The 9,697-nt window shown below is 56.3% G+C and overlaps 2 protein-coding genes across 2 annotated transcripts in view; both read left to right on the plus strand.

Moving 5' to 3' along the window:
- Nucleotides 1-5,784, plus strand: part of LOC106889906 (low affinity vacuolar monovalent cation/H(+) antiporter-like) — an 8,114-nt gene extending 2,330 nt beyond the window's left edge. Inside the window, exons 2-20 of the mRNA XM_014945417.1 lie at nucleotides 173-319; nucleotides 411-532; nucleotides 633-741; nucleotides 835-951; nucleotides 1,121-1,188; nucleotides 1,279-1,416; nucleotides 1,651-1,836; nucleotides 1,938-2,040; nucleotides 2,132-2,273; nucleotides 2,362-2,545; nucleotides 2,707-2,806; nucleotides 2,891-3,009; nucleotides 3,146-3,183; nucleotides 3,406-3,518; nucleotides 3,613-3,761; nucleotides 4,178-4,272; nucleotides 4,571-4,649; nucleotides 4,922-5,030; nucleotides 5,416-5,784. Coding sequence (XP_014800903.1) covers nucleotides 173-319; nucleotides 411-532; nucleotides 633-741; nucleotides 835-951; nucleotides 1,121-1,188; nucleotides 1,279-1,416; nucleotides 1,651-1,836; nucleotides 1,938-2,040; nucleotides 2,132-2,273; nucleotides 2,362-2,545; nucleotides 2,707-2,806; nucleotides 2,891-3,009; nucleotides 3,146-3,183; nucleotides 3,406-3,518; nucleotides 3,613-3,761; nucleotides 4,178-4,272; nucleotides 4,571-4,649; nucleotides 4,922-5,030; nucleotides 5,416-5,489 — 2,192 coding nt within the window. The 3' untranslated portion in view covers nucleotides 5,490-5,784. The remainder of the gene's footprint in view (nucleotides 1-172; nucleotides 320-410; nucleotides 533-632; nucleotides 742-834; nucleotides 952-1,120; nucleotides 1,189-1,278; nucleotides 1,417-1,650; nucleotides 1,837-1,937; nucleotides 2,041-2,131; nucleotides 2,274-2,361; nucleotides 2,546-2,706; nucleotides 2,807-2,890; nucleotides 3,010-3,145; nucleotides 3,184-3,405; nucleotides 3,519-3,612; nucleotides 3,762-4,177; nucleotides 4,273-4,570; nucleotides 4,650-4,921; nucleotides 5,031-5,415) is intronic.
- A 2,513-nt stretch (nucleotides 5,785-8,297) lies between these two features.
- The window catches only part of LOC106889907 (putative cation exchanger C521.04c), a 17,749-nt gene continuing 16,349 nt past the window's right edge, over nucleotides 8,298-9,697 (plus strand). The window contains exon 1 of the mRNA XM_014945418.1: nucleotides 8,298-8,348. Coding sequence (XP_014800904.1) covers nucleotides 8,298-8,348 — 51 coding nt within the window. The remainder of the gene's footprint in view (nucleotides 8,349-9,697) is intronic.

Raw genomic sequence — 9,697 nt, forward strand, 5'->3', positions numbered from 1 at the left:
GGGCCCCCCCCCCCCCCAGCATAACTCGTAAAGCTCTGTGTTCCCCCCCCGGTGGGGTTTTGGGACTGTGGTGCCACCCCAGTGCAGCAGCACCTGGGTGTCCTGTGGTGCTGTGCCCAGGTAAGATACGTCTTCAGTGTGACTTCAACCTCCTCTTCCTCCCCCCCCGAAGATGTCCCCAAGGTCACTGAGCCCCGGGGTGACAGCGATGGTCCCCGCCGGGGTTCCCTCTGCGACCGACACTGTGCCGCCATCAACAACGTGCAGGGGGACCTGAGTGACCTGGGCTGCCACCTGCACCGTCCCCGTGTCCCCTCAGGTAGGTTGGCCATGGGATGGGTTGGGCATGGGGCTGCTGGGTGGGGGGGGTGTCCTACCCACCCCTGACACCCCCTCATCTCCCCCCGCAGCCGTGTCCCCCCAATGCTGCTGCCAGCAGCACTCGGAGGAGGTCTGCGAGAGCTGCGTGGTGAAAACCACCCTGACGGCTGAAAATGTGGTGGAGGCCAACAAGCTCTCCAACAACTACAAGGTGGGTGTCCACGGTGTGGGTGGGGGCACCCATGGGTGCTCCTGGGTGGCTTGTAACAGGTGTTCTCTTCCTCTTCCATCCAAAAACAATCTCTCTGCAGTTTGGCTTCAAGAAATGGAAGAGCCACGTGACGGCACGGCCCTGGGAGGACCGGTCGGAGATCGTCAAGGAGCTCTACTCCGATCTCAACGTCGTCCGGGGCTCTGGAGGTGGGTGGCCTTGGGGACACCCTGTGTGCTGGCAGCGTGGATTTGGGATGCTGCAGGTGACAACGGTCCCATCTGGTGCCTCCCCTCCTGCAGGGTCCACAGTGACATGTGGGAACGTCCTCTACCTGCTGCTCTTCGGCTGGTGGCTCTCGATCCTCTACGTCCTGGTGGCTGCCGTGATGTTCATCACCGTCGTGGGGGTTCCTTATGGTGAGTCCCAAATTTGGGACCTCTGTGTGAAGGGCTGGGTGAGCCCTGGGTCTCCTGGCTGAGTCCAAAATGGGTGCTGGTGCCTCCTGGGCCCCATCCCTGCAGGGTGGCCTTGTAGCTGGAGGGGACGTGCGTGTCCCCAACGGAGCTGATGCTCGTGTCCCCACAGGGCGGCTCTGCTGGGACCTGGCTGGGTATTTCCTCTGGCCCTTTGGCAAAGTGATCCAGAAGGTGGAGGTAACATCTTGGAATCAGGACCCCCATGGGGGGGTGGGGGGGTGGTTGGGGTGCCCCACGCTGCACCCTGACCCCCCTCATCTCCCCCAGGTCCCCAAATCTTGCCGGGCGCTGGGTGCGTGTGAGGCCGGCGCGGAGTCAAGTGGTGCCGGGGAGACCTCAGCCCTTCTTGGTGGCCCCGTGCCACGCCGCTGGCGCCCGTGGTGCTGGGCAGATGGTGGACACTGGGTGAGCCCCCATGCTGGAGATGGTGACACCCTCTTCCTGGGTGTGGGGACCCCGGGAGCTCCCCATGATAGTGGAGATAGCACCCATGGGTGCTTCTGCTCCCCTGGGGTGGGTGTTTTGGGCTGGGCAAGCCCTGAAGGTGACTACCCATTCACAGCAACGTGCTGGCACCGTGGCGTGGCTGAGCCTGGGCTACCCTGTGGTGGTACCCTGAAGGTGACCACCCATTCACAGCAACGCGCTGGCACCGTGGCGTGGCTGTGCCTGGGCTACCCGGTGGTGGTGCTGGCCCATGGACTAGTGTGTGTCACCGCGTGGCTCCTGGTCGTCCTCATCCCCGTGGCCAAGCTGAGTGCCCGCATGGCCACCCGTGTCCTCCTGCTGCCCCCGGAGAAGGTCCTCGTCCGGCGCCTGAAGATGGTGGGTTCCTTTGTGCTGGGGTCCCATGCCCTGCTCCAGGGTGGGTTTTTTTGGGGTGGGGACAGTGCTTGGAGCAGTGTCACCCACTTGTCCCTCCACAGACGGAGGTGCCACTGGAGGGGGAGGTGATCCTCTGTTGCTACCGTGCCGTCAACCCCTACTACTACAAGTACGCCGTGGATGGCATCAACGTCTTCGCTGTCAGTATCCTTCCGTGGGCTGCAGGGCAACTGGGTTGGGGTGGTTGGCCCCAAATTCCATCCACCTCGGTCATCTCCTTGACCGGCCACCCCAGACCTGCTGCCGTTGGTGCTGGTGACGCTGGTGTTGGGCTACGTGGACAGTCACAACCACCTGACCAGCTCCCCCGTCAAGTTCACGTTGGCCCTGCTCTCCATCATGCCTCTCTCCTACTACATTGGGATGGCCATCGCCAGGTGAGCGGTGATGGTGGTGGGGACACTTGGTGGCAAGGTGGGGACACATGCCAGCCCTGTTGACACCCTCCTCCTCCTCCTCCTCCAGCATCTCGGCCCAGAGCAACTTTGCAGTAGGAGCTGTGGTGAACGCCACGTTTGGCTCCATCACGGAGCTCACCTTCTACATCACGGCCCTCATCAAGGGGACACGTGAGGGCAACCGCTGCTACGCTGAGATTGTCAAGTCAGCGTTGACAGGGACACTGGTGGGCTGTGTCCTCTTCGTCCCGGTGAGCCATGGGGTGGCTCATTCATGGTATGAAGGTGCCTGGTCTCTGCAGAGACCTGGGAGGATGCTGTGAGCAGAGATGCTGATGGAGACTTCTTGGGGGGCTTTCTCGAGTAGGAAATGCTGATGGAGACTTCTTGGGGGGCTTTCTCCATCCTCAAGGGTCTATGCATGGTCATTGGGGGCATCCGGCACCAGGAGCAACGGTTCAACAGCCGCTCGGCGGGCGTCAGCTCGGCCCTGCTCTTCCTCTCTGTGGGAGGTGAGTTGGGGACAGAGGTGTCCCCAGGTTTGGGGAGGTTCCTACCAGCATGGACACCCACCCCATGTCCCTCCATCCCCACAGGTGTCTTTGCCCCGACGCTCTTCTCCAAGGTGTACGGGAAGCTGGTCTGTGGCGAGTGCCACAACGTCACCCAGAACCCCCTGGGCCACTACCTCTGCCACAACTGTCACTTTGACCTGGTGAGTGGGGACATGGGACTTCTGATGAAGTTTGGGGCCAGGAGGGCTCCAAGCCCACCCGGCTCCTGCTCTTGGTGGTGGCAGTGGGACTGTCCCTTGTCCCCTGCAGCCCCGTTGACAGGCTCTCTCTCTGCAGATGGAGAACAATGGCACCCTCTACTACAGTCACGTCCAGTAAGTGTCTGCTGGGGTGGGGACAACATTGTCCCCACAGTGGGGTGGCACCTCCCAGGTTGGGCTGTGGCCCCTCATTCCTCCCAGGTCCCCCATTTTGTTACCCTGAAGGGCTCCAATCCTGCACCCCCATCTCCTCCATCCCCAAATAGTGCAAGGAACCCCTCTGGGGTCTCCATACCAGATCCTGGTGGCACTGAACATGTCACCTGTGTCCCACAGACCACTGGTGTACACCGTGTCCCTCCTTCTCCCCGCTGCCTACCTCATCGGCCTCTTCTTCACCCTGAAAACTCACTCGCACATCTATGACATCCACATCAGCGGCTGCCACAGTGAGTGTCCCCAAAATGTGAGATGTCCCAGCTGCAGGGCTGGCTCTTCTCACCTCCCTGGGACGTCCTACCATGTCTCTGCTCTTCCCCCCAGTGCCTGGCCACCACCACAGCGCTGTGGTCCACTGGTCTCGCTGGCGGGCCCTGGTTATCCTCCTGCTTTCCACCCTCTGCATGTCAGCCTGTGCTGACCTGGCCACGGAGCACATCAGCCCCATCCTCACCAACTCCACCATCTCACAGGTGAGTGTGGGACGGTGGTGACCCAGGGGACCAAGATGTGTCCTCTAGGGTTTAGAGAAGAACTCTGCCCTTTTGAGTTCCAAAAGCTGGGGGGAAGATGCTGAGATGCTCAAAGGACTGGGGGGAAGATGCTGAGATGCTCAAAGGACTGGGGGGAAGATGCTGAGATGCTCAAAGGACTGGGGGGAAGATGCTGAGATGCTCAAAGGACTGGGGGGAAGATGCTGAGATGCTCAAAGGACTGGGGGGAAGATGCTGAGATGCTCAAAGGACTGGGGGGAAGATGCTGAGATGCTCAAAGGACTGGGGGGAAGATGCTGAGATGCTCAAAGGACTGAGGAACTTGGTTGCCCACAGCTTAGAGGTGGTCAGGATCAGGTCACATGCATGTGCTGATGTCCCCTCTTCCCCTGCAGTACTTCATTGGTGTCACTGTGCTGGCGATGGTGCCTGAGCTGCCAGAGATAGTCAATGGCATCCAGTTTGCCCTGCAGAACAACCTCAGTTTGAGGTGAGATGGCTCAAAGGATGGGTTTTGGGGTGTCCTCCTCCACTGTGGTCCCTGTCCCGGTCCCATAGCTGTAACTCGGTGCCAGTGACGGGCTGCCCAGCTTCATGCTACTGCTGGTTCAGATCCCTGCCAACTTGCCCTCAAGAAGACCTAAGCTCATCCAAAAAATGGGGCCAGAACCAGGTTGGGCTGCATGATTTGGGTCCTCGAGGTGAGGTTTTCTCACCCTGAGCTGGGCAACCCAAGGGCTGCTGGAGGCCTGGAGTTCAGCAGCTCTAAAGTCCTCTGTCCTCCCTAGCATCGAGATTGGGAACTGCATCGCCGTCCAGGTCTGCATGCTCCAGATCCCCATCCTGGTGCTCTTCACCATCTTCTACGTGAGTAGACCCAACACAGCCCCTGGGTGACCTCCTGCAGTGGGGCTGGGGACACACAGCACTCGATGAAACGTGGTGGCAAGGGGACAGCTGCAGTGTCTCCTCTGCTCAGTGCCGGGGAAAGTGGGGTAAGATGTCTCCTACCTCAGCTGGTGCTGTCCCCAGCCCTAGGGACGTGTGGCAGAGGGGGTTTAAGGGGTGACATGCAAGTCCCCAGTCAGTGCAGGGATGTCCTGATTGGCCATAAACCCCAAATCTTCTCTGCTTCGCAGCCCACCAACTTCACACTTGTCTTCAGCGACCTCCATGTCTATGCCAGCATGTTCAGCGTGGTGCTCATGAACTACATCTTCATGGATGGCAAATGTGACTACTTCCAAGGTGACTGCCCACCTGTGAGGCTGCTGTGGGACTTCCCTGTGCTCATGGGGTGGGGGGAGCTCCTGGAGAGCGCCATGGGGGTCATCTGCTTGCTGCAGCTCTTGGGCAATGTGGTGGCTTGAACAATTCTGGGGCCTTGGTTGACCATCTGGGGCCTTGGTTGACCATCTGGGAGGTGCTGGAGCTGCCACCCTGCAGCAGCTCCGAGGGGGATCACTCCCCTTTCACCCTTTAAGAGGAAGTTCTAAACCCCTTTTGAGATCTTGCTGAGGACCATGAAAGTCCTCTACAGTGGGATTGTCTGGGCCACACCAGAAGGTCTTAGGAGCAAACTTCCCCCTTGCTCCAGGGGGTAACCTCCTCCAACCTGCTCTGTCTACCCTAGGCACGGTGCTGGTGATGGTCTACTTCATCCTCCTGGCTGTGTATTTCTTCGCCCCATCACCCAGTGGTTGCTGAGGTTTGGACTCCGCGTTCTTCAACCTTCTTGTTGGGCTCAGCGCCCGTCAAGGTGTTATCTGGTGTCTCAGGGACTTGGCTGGGCTGGATCCAGTCTGGAAGCATCATTTGCTGAAGCTCCTGCTGCTGCCTGGCTCCCCCAGTGGGGTGCCAGTGGAGCTTCAGTGATGGGAAGGGTGGTGGTGATGGAAGCACTCCTGAACCAAGAAGGAGCCTCAAGACCAGAGCACTTCACAGAGGTATTTCCAGCCCACGCTTGTATGGTTGGAAGGAAAATTGTCCCCAGTGGAGGGTCTTGAAGGGAATTTCTGTGTGGTCTTGAGGACGGACTCCTCCCTTGAGATATGTTGCACTGGGAGAAAGTGCCTGAGAAGAGCTTCTTGACCTTCCAGGTAGTAGGTGATCCCTGGCCTGGGAGGAATTTGGGTCTGGGGATCACACAGGGCTTCTTGATGGTACTAGAAATGCACCAAAAGGTATTTTTCAGCTGTTTTGTCATTAAAGCAGTTTTGTACGAATCAGAAACAAGTTTGTTTCTCCTTAAACGAGCCTTGGGTCACCTGTCTGGGCCCCTCTGTGCCCACCACCCAGGTTAGTGATGGTCTTGGGGTGATGGTGTGCTTGGTGTCCACAAAGGATGGCTCTCAATGATGTGGATGTTGGGCACCAGCGATGGCACAGCTGGAGCCAGCTTCCCTGGGAGTGGAGCAGGATAGCAATGTCCTTTGTCACAGCACCAGAGCAGGTGGCAGAGGAGATCCACCACCATGCCACGGGGACAGAGCCACCTCTGTGGGCTCCAGCTTTCCCCATGACCTTCCCTAAGCTCCAGCTCATTTCCAGCCTGCTCTTACCCAACTGTCCTGGGTCACCCTTGCTTTTGGAGGTCTGTAACTCCTGAGAAAGGTCAGGGATGCTCCTGGTGCTGATGCAGGGTACGAGGTGTGACATGGCTGGGGACCTACTCATCTCCTTCTGCGAAGGGAAATGCCAGTGGGTGAGGTGAGAGGACAAAGCAGGTGGCTTGGACTGATTTATTAGCAGAGCTTTAAAAAAAAACACCAAAAAACACCCCAAACCAACCCAAAAGCAAAACACTGACAGGTACAGAAACACAGGCAATGTGGCTCCTGTGCCCCATCTCCCTCCCCAGCCCCATGGGGACCTGCTTCGGTGTAAAAACCAGGGAGGAGGGTGCTGTAGGTCCCACAGTCAACAGAGGAACAGGACTAGACCTCAAACATCCCAGAGTAAGGCAGGGGGCAGCAGCCTGGGATCCTCCTCCTTCTCATTAGCAATTAATGATGCTGCCTCATCAAGCTTATTTTGTTTTCCTAGTAGGGCATCAGTGGGGACAATCCTGCTGCCATTAATATGGATGTCTGGGAAGGTTCCTGGGTGACACCCAGAGTTGGGTGATGGCAGCAGATAGGCACAGGGCAGAAAGAGATGGAAGAGGTGTGGGATGGGAGGCCAGAAGATGATGGCACCAAGCAGGTTCTCCTCCATCTCAGCTGAGGCTAAGCTGAAAACATCTACCCCGGGCTGAGGGATGCTTGGGACTTCTCCTGGAGGTAGATCCAGCCTTCATGTTTGGGTAAGTGTGGATGCTGCAGGTCCCTTTCCCAGTAGCTGCTGGTGGCTGCAAGGATGCCCCAAAGAGGTCCCACATGACCTCAAGCTGCTCTGCTCGATGCTGGGGTAAGTCATGGGGTGAAGGCAGCAGGGCTGTCTCACAAAACCCTGTTCTGAGATGGCTTTCTCTGTCTTGGTGTGTCCTACCCCCATCCTGGGCATCATCTGTGGATGCTTGTAACTCCTCTCCCTCCATCAGTTGTTGCAGATGTTTCCTTCTCCCTTAAGGAACTGGTCCTGCCCTGGCAGAGCTGGTAACACTCTGCTCTCTTGCTTTCATGTATGGAATTGCATGGAGGGAGTTGTCCTTAAAAGGGGAGGAACCACTACTTGGGCATTACCTGGGCTGGAGATGAAGGTGAAGACAAGCAGGAGATGAAGTATGAAAAGCCTGGAGCCATATATCCTTCAAGCAACATCCCAAAACGAAGCCTCTGCCACGGTGAGCCAGCGAGCACCTTCCATCATTCAAAAACTCAACATGCAGTAGACGAGCCGCAACACGAGCGAACCCTCAGGAGGGAGCTGTGAGCTTTGCAGAGCTTAAAACAAGCCATTTTTTAAGCAAGAGCAGCAGAGCAGCCTCCAAGATCTTGTTCCCACCATGCAGCAGCCACCCCAGGTTCCTGAGAGAGGAGATGCCCCTGGACAACACTTCTGTTTGCTTTTATGAGTAAAAGCAAGTCCCTGGTCCCTTATTTGGTAGCTCTCTTGGCCATGCGCCTCCTAAGTCCTGTGTGCTGGGGACACAGCACAGCTGTGTAGGAGGGGTGAAACCAGCTCTAGGCCACCACCTGAGGACACAGGTGGGCTTGCATCTTCAGTGGCCCAGCCAGTGGAAGAGGCTTGGGTTGGCTAGCATTGTGTTGGTGTGCCACAGGGACATCAAGGACTGGGTGGCTGAACGTGTCCCATGTCAAGATTTGAAGGTAAGGTTAAGTCACAGTGTCACTGGTGTCAGTATGGAGCCAGACGTGCTCCAGATCAACACTCACCATCTTCTCCTCTGGGGAAAAGCTCCTGGCTACCCCCAAAAGGTCATCAGAGCAAGGAAGACATAAGAGCTTAAGGAATCTACTTCATCAGAGATCCAGGCCTGGAGGATTCTAATATTGCCTTGGTGATGATGGGAGATGCTCCTTAAAGTAGGTAAGGGAAGAACCAGCACATGCTATGACCAGGCTCTTCCAGTACAGAGGTCCCAGCAGAACTGGAGGCCAGAAGGTAAAGATTAAGTGCATTTGGCCTTCTCAAGAAAGAGGTCAGCAGAGGGAGCTGGAGAAAAGGCCAGTTGGCCCAAAGTGGTCTTGTAGAAGAGGACATCATGACCAGGGGAGGCAAAACAGGTGCCAGCAGGGTCTGGGGTTAACTCCTGAGCTGGGAGCAGCAGGATCCTGCACCAAACGGCCAGTAAGGGTCTTGGGTGGAAATGGGATGATGAGATTGTGAAACCCAGCTCTGCCCCATGATCTTCATGTCCTACAGAGGGGACAGGTGCCATGGAGCTACAAGCAGCTGCCACCATTTTCTGTGGTTCAAAGCACCAGAGAACACTTCAGCTGTGATGCCCTTTATTTTTCTGGGCCTTAGGGGAAAAAAAAGCAGCAACTGGGACTGCAGAAGGGGGGAAAAATTTATCCCCAAGAACAGGGGAAGCTTAATGTTGGGGTGGGTGGTAACACTTCAGCTGAACATCTGGGTAGGTGCTCCTTAAGAAGGGGGGCAGTGACTCCATCAGCTGTTCAGATTAACAACATGAAGACAAGGCTATAGTTTATTTAAACATAAATGCAATCTCTTAAAAAGAAACTAAAATTCCAGAGTCTAACTTTTGCCTTTCAGGGGGGAAAAGCTGATTGGAAAAAAAAAAAAGGCACTTAAAAATGGTCTTCAACTGAAAAGGGTTTTGCACAAATCTGATGCCAGCCAAGGGGAGCTGATTGCAGTTTGATGGTCACCTCTAGAGCAAACTTCACAGAATATGGAGCACAAGGAGACAAGAGACAGACACCCCTTCCCCTCCTGCCCTGCAGAGGTGATGGCTGCTCACAGCAAGAGGGGGAGATGCTCCCTCTTCCCTTCTTTTGATGCTGCAGCTCCTGGGATGAGGGACCTGGGAGTTTCTGAGGACCCATCTGAAAACCACACGCAACAGTAACATCCCCCAGCCCTGGAGGAACATGAAGCAAACTAGAAAAAGGCCCAGGTGTGGTGTGTGGGAGGGAGGAAAACAAAAAGTTTAGGGTTAGAGGTTGATAACCAAGACTGAGCAGGGGGTAGAACATATTCAGGGTTGAAGACAGCTCTGAAATCTATGGGGTGAGTTTCTGCAGTTTGCTCCTTCTGGGTGCAACGTGAGCAGAAAGGGTCCAAAAAAGATTTGGCAAAACCTTTTCCCTCCCCTCCCCACCCCAAGTAAACTACACAGTAGTCCGTTAAGCGCCAACTTTTAACCAGTCTTCTAAGCAAACCTTTCAATATGAAAAGGTGAGGAACATAGAGGGGGTGGGGGGAGAGGGGGGTTGTTTCAAATCACTGCAACACGGCACCAGAAAAGCTGCACAGGCAAAGCT

The sequence above is a fragment of the Calidris pugnax genome, unplaced genomic scaffold (genome assembly GCF_001431845.1).
Source record: "Calidris pugnax isolate Ruff unplaced genomic scaffold, ASM143184v1 scaffold96, whole genome shotgun sequence".
Classification (NCBI taxonomy): domain Eukaryota; kingdom Metazoa; phylum Chordata; class Aves; order Charadriiformes; family Scolopacidae; genus Calidris; species Calidris pugnax.